General features: G+C 38.2%; 3 protein-coding genes across 3 annotated transcripts; all 3 read left to right on the top strand.

Moving 5' to 3' along the window:
- Positions 1-3,168: 3,168 nt before the first annotated feature.
- LOC113743875 (uncharacterized) lies at positions 3,169-4,158 on the top strand. The gene is made up of 2 exons (XM_027271959.1): positions 3,169-3,428; positions 3,525-4,158. The coding sequence occupies exons 1-2, from the start codon at positions 3,169-3,171 to the stop codon at positions 4,156-4,158; spliced, it is 894 nt and encodes a 297-aa protein (XP_027127760.1).
- A 324-nt stretch (positions 4,159-4,482) lies between these two features.
- On the top strand, positions 4,483-5,397 carry LOC113743874 (uncharacterized). The gene has a single exon (XM_027271958.1). It carries the CDS (start codon positions 4,483-4,485, stop codon positions 5,395-5,397), a length of 915 nt encoding a protein of 304 aa, XP_027127759.1.
- On the top strand, positions 5,397-6,509 carry LOC113743873 (uncharacterized). Its single transcript, XM_027271957.1, has 2 exons — positions 5,397-5,704; positions 5,798-6,509. The coding sequence occupies exons 1-2, from the start codon at positions 5,397-5,399 to the stop codon at positions 6,507-6,509; spliced, it is 1,020 nt and encodes a 339-aa protein (XP_027127758.1).
- Positions 6,510-15,496: the final 8,987 nt, after the last annotated feature.

Genomic DNA, 15,496 nt, shown 5'->3' with positions numbered 1-15,496 from the left:
ATTGGAAATTATGATTTTATAATAGCCCTACCACCCAATCACCCCACAATAAGTGCAAATGAACATGAAAGTAAAGGTTTTCACTTTTCGTTTTCAAGTTAGAGCGAATTAGGGTTTTCACATTTTTTCGTAGTGTAATTATCCGGTACGGTGCGAGGATCAAATTTGGTGCTTAAGAGTGACTTTTAAGAGAGAAATAATATGTGATTAGAAGCAATGATAAAAAGTTAGTGAATAGGAAGTAAAAACCCTAGTATGCGTGAATTAAGGAAAAACGGTGCGAACCGACGGATACCGATTGAACACACCACTTGATCACCACTTTCTTACCATACAAGCTCATTAATATTTGAGCAAAATATCTCCTTAATTTTCAGCTAGCCTTGACCGAATTTTGGGGCTGAAATTGCAAGAAAGAAAAAGAAAATTTTGCTTGGTAATTGGTGGTGACAAGTGTCACACCATTAAGGGTCTTGACCAAGACCAATTGTCCAATCTTCTTATCACCTTGGAGCTGCACTTCTTCTTCATTTTTTCTGCTGTTTGGCCAAGAGAGAGGGAGAGAAAAACCCAAGTGAGAGCTGCCATTTTTATCTTGAGTTTGTGAGTGTTAAGTGAACAACTAAAATTCTAAACCGATTAAAGAGTGAGTTGTGAGCTTGAAAAGCTAGGGGAACCAAGAATTCCAGGAGGAGGTGAAGTATTACTCTTACAAGCTTCATTTGTTGAGGTACAAGGCTAAACCATGGCTTTGGTTCTTTTATTTTGGTTTAAGTTGTTATATAATACTTGTTTTGGTTGGATTAGTGGTGATACAAGTTGTTATGATGATTTAAAGGTGATTTATGTGAGTTAGGGTTTGAGGTATTTGCTGCCTATCCTTGCTATATGGATGATATATGTTGTATTTAAACTTATATAAGTGGTTGTGGTGATGATTGGAGCAAGAAATCAAGAAAGGTTGCATTGAATCACAAAATTCCAGGTTTCTAGAAAATTTCAGCTCTATTCTGTCCGGTTTTATTGCACCATGTTAGAGGCCGAATTAGGCTTGGTATAAAACATGAAAGTTGTATAGAATGGTATTTTATAGGTTCCTACAAAATTTCAGCTCAATCGGAGCAACGTAGCCTGTGAAAAGACCTAAATACCCTCACTATTCTAGGATGTTTCTAGTGTTCCGTTTTAGTCAGTTCATCCAGTTTATCATGTTTATTCAGTAGGATTCGTGCTGATTTAGCCATTTTCCAAAACATGAAAGTTTTAGTACTCTGTCTTAGCTTTTCAACACCTACAAGAACATCTTAAACGGACTTTGGTAGCCTGAGATATGACCATTTAAATGTAGTACGGTTAATTAGCCGATTTGTTGGAACCTAGTTCGGTGAACTGGGAATTTGACTGGGTTACACTGGAAATTTGACCAAGTGATCTTCATAAAAGTTGTAGGACTTCGTCTTAGCTTCTAAATGGTATAATTTACACCCCAATCCGATAAGCGTAGCCTTGGATGTGTCCATTCCGCAAAACCCTATCAAATCTGTCTTTTACTAAAGCTCATTTCCGCACTTGTTATTAACTTGAATTTTTGTCCTTGTATTGTCTTGAGCCTATTGGACGGCTATTGAAGTTGGATTGTTGTGTGTGTACCTTTGTGTTTGAATGAGAAAAATAATGAAGCCAAAATGGATGGAAAATTAGGTAAACACAAAGGGCATGCTGCCCAAATTTACGCTCGAGGACTAAAGAAATATACTTGCGACTTGAGTAAGGATTTGGCCGAACTTGTACCCTTGAGAAATACAATCATGACTACTAGAAATACGTTTTCCTTGTACTTTCGACTCAAATGGCATTTTCAAGTATAAATGTTACAAAGTTATATAGTTTGAAAAGCGAGCGAGTGTTTCACGAATATTCTCCAAGTGAATTTCCATTTCTTGATTCTTATTGAACGAAACGTCTAAGTTTCGAACCTTAGTCGATTTTAAAGTTCTGAAACAAAGTTTTATCGCAGATTTGGACTCCGAACTCGGAGTATAAACCAGACGTGATTACTAGGGGCACTTCATTTTGGTGAGTGCTTCCAAATACCTGATTGAACTGGACACTTGTTTTCAATACTTGATCTATATGATTAGATGATATATGATTGGCTTGATCGGGCAAGAGTGTACTCTATCGCACTTGCCCTTACTTGATATATACTTGTTTATTGTTGAAATTGAATTGATATGCTTGTTTATGTTGTGCGCACTTCCTGGAATTCCAGAAACCCTGCGGCAAGTTACTCGAGTCGAGCCGGCAAGGGCTTGGTCGATTGGGTAACGAACCCTGGGTCTCTTGATTGTCGAGTGGAGTGATATCTCCTCGGCTAATCGGTATACTCGAGTATTACCACCCGTGTTTCTTGAGGATTTTCGGCCCAGTAGGGGGATTGAATGGTGGACGGAGAGTAGCGTAAGTGGTGCTCTACTGGATTGGTTCCTTTACTTGAAAGTTGACGGAGTGTCAACTATTACGTGATCAAGCTCCGGATGATGAATGGAAGTTGGCTCCTGAGAGCCATCCGTATCCTTATTCTTTGGAATGATTATTTCTTATTGGATTATTGTTTATTTTGAAAAACTTTTACACTCGCTCATTTTGAGATTGCTACTTGACGTGTTATTGCTCACTTTTATGAACTCTTCATGCTCGTTACTTTGCTATATCGAAAACTTGTACTTATAAATAATGGTCAATTTGCTATTTGGAACCTCACTGGGCTTTTAGCTCATTCCACGCCATTTGTTTTCCTTACAGGGGTACGAGCGAGGCGTGAGATGTGTACAGACTAGCGTAGTCTAGTTGTTTTGGATTTTGTAATTGTACTCGCACTAGTCGCTCGATTAGGGTTGAATGTACTGAGACCTTAAATCTTTTGATTTATTTGGGATTGTATGGATGGTTGAGATAGAAATGAATGTATTCGTATGTTCCAAACTTGGGAACCGTTATTTCATTTATTATTGAGGTTGCACCTTATTTTATTTGATGCGAGTGAGTGAGTCCTGGCGAGAGCTGGGTAGGCGGTCTGCTAAACCCTAGGGTTCGCCCAGGGGGAGGTGGGGTCGTCACAGGGAATACTACTGTTACAGATTTCAGATCAGGGATGATGATGAATCGATGTTGCTGCACTCACTTAGACTATTACAACAGTATGCAGTAGATGGTTATGTTAAGATTGAAACGTCTAGGCTTGACTTTCATAGAAACCGACAGAACAACATTCGTTCTGAGGTTCTTCAAGGAGTCTTAGACAGTATTTCTATAGGCCAGACCAATGCTTCTAAAGTTGGCCGTAGAACCATATTACCAGCTTCCTTTATAGGTGGACCAAGGGACATGAGACGTCGATATCTTGATGCAATGTCCCTTGTGCAAAAGTATGGCAAACCGGACATCTTTCTTACTATGACCTGCAACCCAGCATAGAAGGAAATTCAGGATAATCTAAAGTACCATGAAAAACCTCAAGACAGACCGGACCTTCTGGCTAGAGTCTTTAGAGCCAAGTTTGAATTGCTTAAATTAGAAGTTTTGAACAAACAAATCTTTGGAGAAGTTGCAGCGTATGTTTATGTGATTGAGTTCCAAAAACGTGGATTCCCACTTGCGCATATGCCACTAATTTTGAAGCTTGAATACAAGCTCCTAAATCCAGAGTCATATGATAGAGTGGTTTGCGCTGAAATACCTGATCGTTCGAAGCATCCTCATCTATATTCACTTGTTGTGAAGCATATGATTCATGGTCCTTGTGGTGATATGGATAGAACTTGCCCTTGTATGAAGGATGGTCGTTGTAAAAATCACTATCCAAAGAGTTTTTGTAGCCAAACGACGCATGCTGAAGATAGTTATCCACAATACAGAAGGAGGGATGATGGAAGAAAAATCACAGTCCGAAGGCATACTCTTGATAACAGATGGGTTGTGTCTTATAGTCCCTATCTGTTAGCTACATTTGACTGCCATATCAATGTCGAAATTTGCTCGACTATTAAATTGGTGAAGTACATGTATAAGTATGTTTTCAAAGGCCATGACTCAATCAATTTTAGGGTCGTTTCGCATCATGCCCCTGATGACACTGATGACATAAAGGAATTTTAGCAAGGTAGATGGATTTCACCTCCTGAGGCTTTTTGGCGTATTTTTGAATTCCGCTTAAGTGAAATTACTTCAGCAGTCTATACTCTTCAGATCCATCTTCCAGACCAACAGTTTATTTCTTTCGACAAAAACTCTGATCTGTTGCAATTATTGAGCAAAGTTGATTTTTCAAAAACCATGTTAACTGAATTTTTCCATATGAACAAAACAAATGTGGTTGCACAGAACCTTAAATGTCTTTACAAGGATTTTCCTCAATTTTTTGTTTGGTCTCATAAATATAAAAGATGGACTGAGAGGAAGCGTCGAAAGGTGATAGGTAGAATGGTTACTGTTAGTCCAGCAGATGGAGAAAGATACTACTTAAGACTTCTTCTAAATCATGTTCATGGGCCAACTTCTTTTGATGATATTTTGACGGTTGCTGATCAAAAACTGAATTCCTTTAGAGGAGCTGCTTTAGCATTAGGACTTTTACAATCTGATACTTACATAGATGATTCACTCCAAGAAGCTGTGGCCTTCCAGATGCCATCTTCCTTAAGATTGCTATTTGCCACTCTGCTTGTTCATTGTTCTCCAGTAAATCCTCAGCTCCTGTGGGAAAAATTTCACCATGACCTCTCAACAGATTACCAGCACCAATGCTCATTTTCTGTCCTTACTCCTTCAGAGATCACAACAAGAGCGCTACAGGATATTAACAGATCATTGGAGCAGATGGGAAAAAGAATTACTGATTACCAATTAACTTCAAATGATTTCCATTCTCCTTTTCATGAACGATTGACACAGGAGATCGAAAGCAAAAGAGGTTTACATGTTGCTCCAGAGGATCTCTTACTCCCTCTCAAATTGAACTCTGAACAGAAAAATGCTTACGACTTGATTCTTGCAGCATGTTTTTCTGCTCAGGGTGAAGCTTTTTTTATTGATGGTCCAGAAGGGACCGGGAAAACATTCTTATACCGATCGCTGCTTGCGACATTAAGATCGCTGGGTTACATTGCCATTGCTGTAGCCACTTCTGGCATTGCAGCTTCTATTCTTCCTGGAGGACGAACAGCGCACTCAAGATTTAAGATACCATTGGACTTTTCAAAGAATAAAGCTTGTCAACTTAGCAAACAAAGCAGTGTTGCCAAATTGCTTTTAGAGTGTAAACTTATCCTTTGGGATGAAGCATCGATGGCTAAGCGAGAACGATTGAGGCATTTGATGATCTGCTTAAAGATATAATGGATTCTAATTTGCCTTTTGGAGGAAAAGTTGTAGTTTTTGGTGGAGATTTTCGGCAAACTTTGCCAGTTATTGAGCGAGCAACAAAGCATGTCCTCATAGAATCAAGCTTTCCTAACTCTATTCTCTGGTCTACGTTACACAAACTGAAACTCACGCAGAATATAAGAGCCATGTTAGATCTTGTTTTCTCTCAGTTCTTATTAAGAATAGGCGAGGGAAGAGAGCCTGTAGATGCAAACGGCGAAATCGCTTTATCACCTGATATAGTTATTCCTTATTATTATAAAGATCAATCTTTAAATAGGTTAACAACTACATACAATTATACTTTATCTAGCTGATTCTTTTTTTTAAACCCTATCTTTCATTGATTATAGCTACTTATAACTCTAAACAGGTTAGTTGAGAGTGTTTTCCCAGATTTGCAGCTGTATTCTAAAGATCCTTATAGGATGATAAATAGATGCATCCTTGATCCCAAAAATAGCTCTGTCGATGAGCTGAATGAGCTATTGATAAACAAATTTCCTGGAAATGTTCAAATTTATATCAGTTCAGATCGGACTGTTGAGCAGCGGCACCAAGGTGACTATGAAGATTTTCTAAATTCGCAGAATCCAAAAGGACTTCCTCCTCATAAGTTGCTGCTAAAAGAAAACTGTCCTATTATGCTTTTAAGGAATTTAAATCCTAATGAAGGATTGTGTAATGGGACAAAGTTAATATGTAGAGAGCTTAGCTTGAATATCATTTCTACAGAAATTGTTTTTGGCATTCACGCTGGGAAAACAGTCTTCATCCCAAAAATACCTCTTCAGACCTCTGACAATGAAAGGAATGGGATTCCGTTCATAAGAACTCAATTTCCTGTCCGCCTTTGTTTTGCTTTAACCATTAATAAGGCACAGGGACAAACTCTTGACTATGTGGGTCTTTACTTGCGTGAACCTGTTTTTTCTCACGGACAGCTTTACGTTGCACTTTCTAGAGCTAGAACTGCTGCTGACCTTAAAGTTCTTCTTATTCCTGGAACTTTTGATGAGAAAAAGATTGACTGCAGAACTAGGAACATTGTCTTTAATAAAATCTTTCATTTGACTCAGCAGTAAAGATTCTGTCTAATTTCAAGATTCTATCTGATTCAAGAATATTTTTGAATGAGGTACACATGCATATTTATCTTTCTTTAATGAATATACTCTTACACTTAACCTGTGTACTAATACTTAGTTATCTATATTTTGATTTTCATACAGAATGGCTAACTTGCTCCCTATCCGAGACATTGTCCCTTCCATGAAAAATTTGAGTTGCATCATCACTGTTCAGGAAAAACAGCAGATCACTGACTCAAAGGGAACACCAACAAAAAAACAAAAATTTATCTTCTATGATACAGAGGTTAGTGCGCCTTTGTACCCACACTCTCTCTTATGGTTGTAATAACAAAATTTCCTACTTTTTAGCTAATGCTATACTCTGTGACAGCCCCACCTCACCCTAAGGCAAACCAAAGGGTTCGGCGGACCGCCTGCCCAGCTCTCGCCAGGACTACGGAGTCGATTCACACAAACCCTATATAGTACGCGTGAGAACTCAACGAAAACGAACAATTGGAGACCACCAAGGGTTAAACAGAGCTTACCAAACCATACGGAAGTACGGGACATCGATTAAACACTTATCCATATATTTACATCGGAGTCTTGAACCAATGAACTAAATACACGCCAGAGTATTCACGCTACACAAAATACAATTAGGGTTTCAGTTACAGAGGAGCATAAACAAAAGAAGTCCAACAACTAGCTCAACTCTTTTCTTCCAAAAATCTTGGTTTCAAAACATGGAACCCTGTAAGGAAAACAAAGGTAACAAAAGGGGTGAGCTTGCGCTCAATGAGGTACCGGACATATAGCAGTAAAATCATGGTCTTTCATGTTGAATCAATCAGATACATATACCAGATATAAAGGAAAGCATTTAAACACCGTGGTTCAAAGGGAAAGGATACGGGTGGCTCTCAGGAGCTAGATTTCCATTTGCAGTACTTGATCCGAACCCGTTGACTCTCCGTCAACGTAAATAGAACCAACATATCCGTAGACCCCACTTTACACCAATTTTCATCCACCAAACATACCCTACCGGGCCCGAACTCCATACAGTACAGAAATGGTAATACTCGAGTATACCGGAATCAAGAGTCTCAATACCCAAAGATTCCCAGAACAGACTACTGTGGTTCGTTATCTAATCGACCAGGCTCTTGCCGGCCCGACTTGAGTCACTAGCCACAGGTGTTGAGCTCAGAGGTCACAGAAAGGTCGTTGGATACCAGCCTCCAAACGACGTCCGAACAGATTCAGATACAGTTAACAGATTATTCACATTAAATAGGCATATGGACAGACAAGAGAGCGAGTGTGATAAAGTACACCCTCGTCTCAAACAGAATAAACAGATAGTACAGTCATTCAGATCCCAGATTGCAAGTGCAGAAATCAAGTTAAGTAACAAATAAGGGGAGTGGTACACTCACCGGTTTCAGTACAGATACTTCAAAAGTTTTTGCCCAAAATAGAGCTTTGATCACCAAGAAACCTTAAAATAACCAAGGTGAAACAATTATGGTTCCCACTATCACGAATCCAGTACACAAAATGCATAAATAAGACTCAATTATAAGTCGTGTGCCTGATCAAATTAGCTACCAGTGTACAGAAATAACAATGTGGTTTTGGAGTAAAAGGTAGCGGTTGGTATCAATGACATGAACACCCTAAAACCCTTCGCTCAAGTCACAAGTAAATCCAACTAGCCTTCAAGTAAAATTTCGGGCAGCATATCCCTTGTGTTTACCTATTTTGTGAGGACTCGCAAAATTTACATATTTAATCTCCTATTTCTAGCTTATTTAATTATTTATTTGGCCTTTTATTCCGAATATTATTTTCTAAACTCTTGAGCCCTAATTACATAGAAATATAGTTTCATTATATTTTTAAAGTGACTTGTATCAAAAATTAATTTCCGGGAGCTCGTTTAGTGAAAATAGTGAACACGTCTTTGGAAATCTTGACCGATTGAGAGAACAATAAGTTTGGAATATTGGAGATTTGTATAATAGACCTAAATTAGGTATTTTAATGTTTAAATACTCAAGTGATAGTTATTAGTACTATCGTTATAAGAATTTCTCGGAAGTTTCACATTATTGCGCTTAAATTGGAGATACGCGTTTTCACACGCGCGATTTAAATTGAGGAACGTTAGACCCTTATTTTGGGACAATTGAGAGTGAATAATATTTATATGAATATAAGTGCATTAGAGGTTTATTGCACTAGTGAAACAAACTCGAGAGGAATCGAGCACGAAACGCGGGAAAAAGAGTTGACCTTTGAATCAATGAGAGCCACACATTTTAGTTTCACATGGGAGCATCACACTAGATTAAAACCCTCCATATACTTACCTCAATTGCTGCCTCTTTTGCTTCCATTCCAGCCGTGCAACATCAAGATAGAAAAGGACCAAGTTTACTTCACCAAATCCTACTCAATCTTCATCCGATTCACACCAAACTTAAACCACCCTTAGCTTAACACTTGAGGAGTATTTTGAGCTGCAAAAGAGAGCTGAAAAGCCACGGTTTTCTGGAGCAAAGAGTGGCCAAAATTTCTGCCTTCATCATCTAATCAAGTAGGTGTTAATCCAACACTTAAATCTTGCTTTATGAAGATCATCTTACATGTATAAGGTAGTATTTGCATTTGGGTAGCTTGTTTATGGTGTAAAATGAAATGGGTGGGCTCTATGAACTCCCACCCTTGTCTTGATGGCTGATGTGATGATTGATGATGAATTTAATGTTGGTTTAGTGCTCAAAATGGTGGATTAATGGTGTGTAATTAATAGAAACTTCATTGGGTGCAAGAAGCAAAAGTTTCCGATTTTACCCCTGCCTTGTCCGACCACTCATGTGCAAAATTTTGATGTTCTAATGGTTTGATTACGTTTTTTACATGTTATATTGGTTGTGTACAAAATTTCATTGAAAAATAACATGATTTGGTTGGTCAAATGAGTTGATTTCCAAAGTTAGCAAAACTGGAAAATGAATCCCGTATTGCCCAGGCAGTCATTTTGTATCGGCCATAACGCTTTGCTCCGATGTCGAAATCAAGTGCCGTTTGTGGCATTGGAAACTAGACATTTCCAGATTTCTATTGGTACCAATTTCACGTTCTGGTTCCACTTGAGTGAATCACACCATTCGATTGAAAATCACTGTCCTGTTTCGTTTCTCTCCAGGAGACAGGACAGGACTTGTATCTTGATGCTCAAAAACGAGCTGTTTGTGGATAGAATTTGAAAATGGTTTCTTCTGATAAAATTCATATTTATGAGAGAGATTTCCAACGCCATCAACCACGCCCAATTCCAAGTTGAATTGAGTGAGTTGTGGCCAAAGTTCGAAACTGCTACAGTGATAGAATTTTCCACTTGGACAGATTTGTAACTAACAATGATTTGGGACTTGTTGTTTTGGAAACTTTGATGTCCAACATATACCAAACCTTATATTAGATGTTTCTTGGACTTTGTTTCACAAATAAACCAGATTTGGATTGGTTGCTTTGGACAAAATGTTTAAAAAAGGAAAGAAGAGCTAAAAGACAGTTTACATTGGGGAAATTTCTTGAACTTTGATGGTTTAGTTAACTACCTTCCCATGTGAATTTTTAAATGAAATTTGATAGAAGAGTAATCCTCATATGGAGGTTTAATTGTACGAAATTTGGTAATATTCTAAGACCATTTTGATATGTAAATGATGTCACAAAATTTGCTCATCGAATCTGGAAAACTTTTCGTTTTCTCTTAGCCAAATGGTCAAATCTAATTTGGGGAGTTTTATTTCGAAAATTTGGATGTCAATGGTCTTTAAATTGCTCAGTGGATGTTTATGAACTCTTGGTTTCAATAATGGAGAGATTTGGAACTGATTTCATGGTACAAAAAGTTTGTAAACAAAAGAAAAGTGAGAAGGTAGTTTAGCCTTGAAACTCTTCATAAACTTTGGTTGTTTAATTGACTACCTTACCGTGAGAGTTTTTGTATGAAACTTGGTAGAAATATTGTTCACACATGGAAGATTTAGTGTACCAAGTTTGATGTATTTCCAATGCCAACTCGATGACCAAATGATACTTCGAATCTAGTCTTCAAACCTGGAAAATAGCCCAACAGTCTTAACTTTTTCAGCAACTTGGAGCTACTATATCTTGATGCTCAAAACTCCGTTTCTCGTTCCACTTGTTTTGTTTTAAACGTTGATTGTAACTCTAATTGATTTACAAATTTCGGAGGCTTATTTACAACGTGTGAATTTTACCGAATTTTCAAAGTTGCCCAAAAACCAATCTTGAAACTGTCTTGGTATTCTAAAGCAATAACTTTGAGCCAACTTTTAAATGTCATCCATTTGGAATCATGGAAAAGTATATTCTAAGAACTTTTAGTAATTTTGAATAGGTTTCCAATGGTATTAAGTTTTCCAATTTTGGATCTATATAATGAAAGATATGATTTTTCTAAAATCGATACTCAAAGCTGAAATTTGTCAAATTCTTAGAAAATAAGATTTTTGAAACTTGCCTTCTTTTCTCGATATCGATTGAACATTTTGAACTCGATTTCATGAAAAATGCTAGTCTTTCTCTTTAGAGTTTAAAACTTCACTCTTGAGCCTCGATTATGAATAATTAAGACCCAATTCATGAATTCTCTTTAGATTGTACAACTTTCTTTGATAAGTAGGGGTTCTAAGTGATAGTGTATAATAGTTGATGGTTAATTGCTCAGGCGCTCAAGAAGACCTTCAAGAGAAACTCGAAGTGGACGCCCAAATGCTTGTTTGAGAACTACTCGCTTGTTTTGACTAGGTGAGTGTTCCATATAGGAATACGTAATTGAATAAGAATAGGACATGCTTATTTCATGATTATTAAGTGTTAAGTGCTATGTGTTGAGTATTTACCATACTCATGCCTATTTAAGGAATGTATACTTGCATTGTATATCTACATGAATTGGTTAAATGATTAACCATATCAAATGACCATATGAACTCGATACATGCTTAACTTGCTAGATTGCTTGCTTAGCCTACTCGGTTTTAAAAAAATGGAGTCGAGTGTGTACTTTATCGCACTCGTTCTCTTTTGAGATGAATAGCTCATGCTTGAAAATGATCGAATAACATGACTTAGTATGCTAAGGTTGCATACGTCGTTGGAGTGAATCTCCTCGACTCTCACATGCTAAAAATGGGATAACGGCCAATGATGGCCTATTCATATGACAAATGCCTGTCAATTAACCGTCACTACTTAACCGTTAACCGTGAACCGTGAACCGTGAACCGTTAATAGTGAACCGTTTACCAACCGACATTACTACCTGATTACTTGACTATTTGCTCAAATGATTTCCAATCTACATGACTATTCGATATCCGTGAATTACATGCTCCCATGAAATCAAATTGTATTGCTTACGTGCTTATGTGCTAAGTATCCACTTGATTACTTGATTATCATGAATCACATGTTACATGAAGTTGTCCATTATTGTTAGGCGAGTGTGTACTTTATCTCACTCGACCTACCCAAATGATGAATTTTACCTTTTGTCGAATTACTTGGTTACCTGTGCATGTTGTAAGCTTTAAGCTGAACTGGGCCCTGCTCATGGTTACTAACCTACTCGAGCCAGGACTGGGCTCGGTCGGGTAGGTTGGAACCTTGGGACACTGTTTCGGTATACTCGAGTATTACCACTGGAGGGATAAGGTGATGGCCAGTCAAACCGAGGGGATCCGGAAGTCATAAGGTGCAGATGACCGACAGAGTTCCACTGGAACACCGTATCCTACAGTATATGTTTACCTTGTATCATGATAATTGTTTCATGCTAAAATGTCAACATGAAATCCTGAGCCATGCCTGCGATATGCTCCATACCTGTTACCTGTTTAATGTACTCATATCATGATACCTGTTTCATGTTAATGCTCCATACTTGTAATATGCTGAATTACTCGCACCGGTAATAAGCTCCAATTACTCGTGAACTATACATGCCAATGTCTTGAACCATGATAACTGTCTCATGATAAATGTCTTATACCATGTTACATGTCTCAAATTACCCGTACAGTGATCATCACCTCATGATAACATGCCATTGTGTAACCTTGAACCATGCATATGATATGCCCAACTTACTTGATTTATTTGAATTGTTAGAGTGTCTTGGAACCTCACTGGGCTGTGTAGCTCATCCCACGTTGTGGTTTTCTTTTACAGGGTTCGAGACCAAGGGTACTCGTGAGTAGTACTAGATTATTTTCTTTCGAAGATTTTAAGTTATATTATAACGGATGGCTATTGTACCCCTTTTCCGTTGGGTTGTATTTAAGCTTGGAAAGCTACATAATTGTAAGTGTGAGATATTTGAAGTACTTTAATTATGTATTGAAGTTACTTAAAGTATTTCGGGCTTTTGAATGATGGATTGTAGTGAGTCCTGGCGAGAGCTGGGCAGGCGTCCCGCGGATACCCTTTGGTTCGCCTTAGGGAGAAGTGGGGGCGTCACATATTTTCCAGCCATTAATGGTTTCATTATTTCCTCAAATCAGTCCCAACATCTCATACAAAAATAATCTCATTTCCAAAAGCCGTTCACTAGGCTTAAAGTCATTCAAGTACAAAATTTAGCAAGGAAAATGACCGGAAATGAAAGTCAAGCCCTAAAATATTCAAATAAGCACAATAAGACTCGATTACAAGTCATAAACCAATTCCAAATACCACCAAAATAGGGCTCCATAAGAATGTATAAGCACTAGAGTAAACCAGAGAAATCCGGAAATGGACTTAAACTCTAAACCATAAAAATAGTTTTTGACATTATTTTGCGGTTTTGGCACCATTGGCACTACGATTATCGGATGGAGGTACAAGATACACCGTTTCGAAGCTAAGAGGTAGGGATACAATGTTGAAGAAGGATACTCTGTCCAGTTCCGAGGTTAACCAGGTCAAAATTTAAATATACTACACCAGAACCGTAAAAATAGATTCACAAACCGCATTCTGGTTCAAACATCATAAGTCAGGCTACCTAAGTCCAAATCAAGTGATTCAAAAGCCATCTGAAAGCTAAGATACAAGGCTACAATTCATCAGAAGACATCAACAACCAAATCAGAAGCATTCCCTATCAAATTAACCAATTACCAGAACTGATTACCAAGTTCGGGTAGAAACAGGGCAGCAGGGGTATTTCGGTCTTTTCACAAGATACGTGGCTCTGATTGACCTGAAATTTTGTAGGGATCTCTAAAATATCATTCTACACAACTTTCATGTTTTAACCCAAATCCAATTCAGCCTCTAACTATGAGGTACAGTGCCAGGCAGAATGTAAGAAAATGAAACCCTAACTTTCAACATTTCCTTCCAAAACAGAAATTTTCTGCAATTAACCACACTTTCCACCTTCTAGCTTCCTTCAACATCATTTCCAATCATCATACATAGCCACACAATGATAATCATATGAACACAGAAAAATCATCAATAATTATAAAACTTCACCAAAATCATGCAGTAACACTTAATTTCATCCCTTAGGCTACCACAAGTCATGAATTAACCATCATTAGATAGAGGAGAGGGGTTCCTTCACTACTCACCTTAGTAACCAAAGAAAAGAGACCACTTAGCACCTTAAGCTTCCAAATAACTCCACTAATCACCTCACAACCTCACACTTAAGGGTTTTTGTGGAGTAAGCTCAAGATTAATCGGTTGGTTTGCAAGATTTAGGCAAGATTAGAAGCAAAAGGTTGAGAGTTTTCTTTTCTTTCTTCTTGTCAAGAGGGCCGGCCAAAGGCTTGCAAAATTGGGTGAGTTTTGGGTCAAAATCGAGTATTAGTAGAGGTAAGAAAGAATGGTCAAAGTCCAAACTCGAATGAAAAAGCGACACATGGCATCCTAAGTTTAACACTTATCCTTTTGTCTCTCCAATGATAATCTATCTAGGTAACTTCTAATTATCTCTTCACACCTGATAAATTAAACCCGGTATACACAACTTAACCTAATTGGCAGAATTTTATCAAACTTACCGTACTAGCGAGTCCCACATCCGATATACGCTCTTATTTTCTCAAAAACTAACCGATACTAGAAAAATTATTTAAAAACTATATTTACAAATAAAATTATGTTTTAAATTTCTTTGAATAAAGAAAATGTGAAAAAAGTGCAATTCAAAGAAAATAAAACCTAGAAATTAAGAAAATTACGGGTCCTCACACTCTCTCCCCCTTAAAGAAATTACGTCCTCGAAATTTTTCTTATCAACGGAATCTATCAAAACCTAAGGTACCCAACGGATCGTACCTTCTACGTCCTCAGACGAGTCAGGGACCTGATGCTGCTCTAGAGAATATACCCGAGCTGGTGCCTTCGATCCAGTCCCTTCTCCTTTCGTCTGTCCAGGGTTGATCTTGGCTGGTTGCTGAGAATTGGTCTTGGTTGGTGGCAGAGTCCCTCTCCGCTCGCGCAGGCGAGCTGGACAGTTAGCAATCCGATGTTCGGCGCTTCCACAGCGCAAGCATTTCCCTTCTTTCTTCCAGCAATTTGCTTCCGTATGATTTGGCCCTCCGCAATATTCACAGGGACCACGAGTAGCAGAGACTAATCCCCCCTGTGGAACACCACCTGTCACCCCCGGTAGCCGTACTTCCCCGTTTCCCTTTCGAACTTTAGGAGTTGTACTATTATCCGCTTGTTCTGAGCTGCTCCCAGGAAAGCCCTTTTTCTTGGTTTGGAAATTTCTAACTTGTAGCCTCGCATCTTCAACCCGCTGGGCTTTCTGCACAGCATCACTAAAGGTACTAAGTTGAGCTACCGCCAAATCCTTTTGAATCTCAATATTTAGTCCTTGAATAAAACGCCTTATCCGTCTTTGTTCGGTTAAGATCAGTTCGGGTGCAAACTTAGACAACCGAGTGAAT

The sequence above is a fragment of the Coffea arabica genome, chromosome 5e (genome assembly GCF_036785885.1).
Source record: "Coffea arabica cultivar ET-39 chromosome 5e, Coffea Arabica ET-39 HiFi, whole genome shotgun sequence".
NCBI lineage: Eukaryota > Viridiplantae > Streptophyta > Magnoliopsida > Gentianales > Rubiaceae > Coffea > Coffea arabica.
Note: the sequence above shows the minus strand (reverse complement) of the source record. Positions and strands in the feature narration are given on the sequence as shown.

Excerpts from the sequence above, each read along its gene's own strand:
- LOC113743875 (XM_027271959.1), top strand. The coding sequence starts at position 3,169 with ATGTTGCTGCACTCACTTAGACTATTACAACAGTATGCAGTAGATGGT. Across the intron at positions 3,429-3,524 it reads GCAATGTCCCTTGTGCAAAA|ACCGGACCTTCTGGCTAGAG; the intron begins GTATGGCAAACC and ends ACCTCAAGACAG.
- LOC113743874 (XM_027271958.1), top strand. The coding sequence starts at position 4,483 with ATGGTTACTGTTAGTCCAGCAGATGGAGAAAGATACTACTTAAGACTT.
- LOC113743873 (XM_027271957.1), top strand. The coding sequence starts at position 5,397 with ATGGATTCTAATTTGCCTTTTGGAGGAAAAGTTGTAGTTTTTGGTGGA. Across the intron at positions 5,705-5,797 it reads AAAGATCAATCTTTAAATAG|GTTAGTTGAGAGTGTTTTCC; the intron begins GTTAACAACTAC and ends AACTCTAAACAG.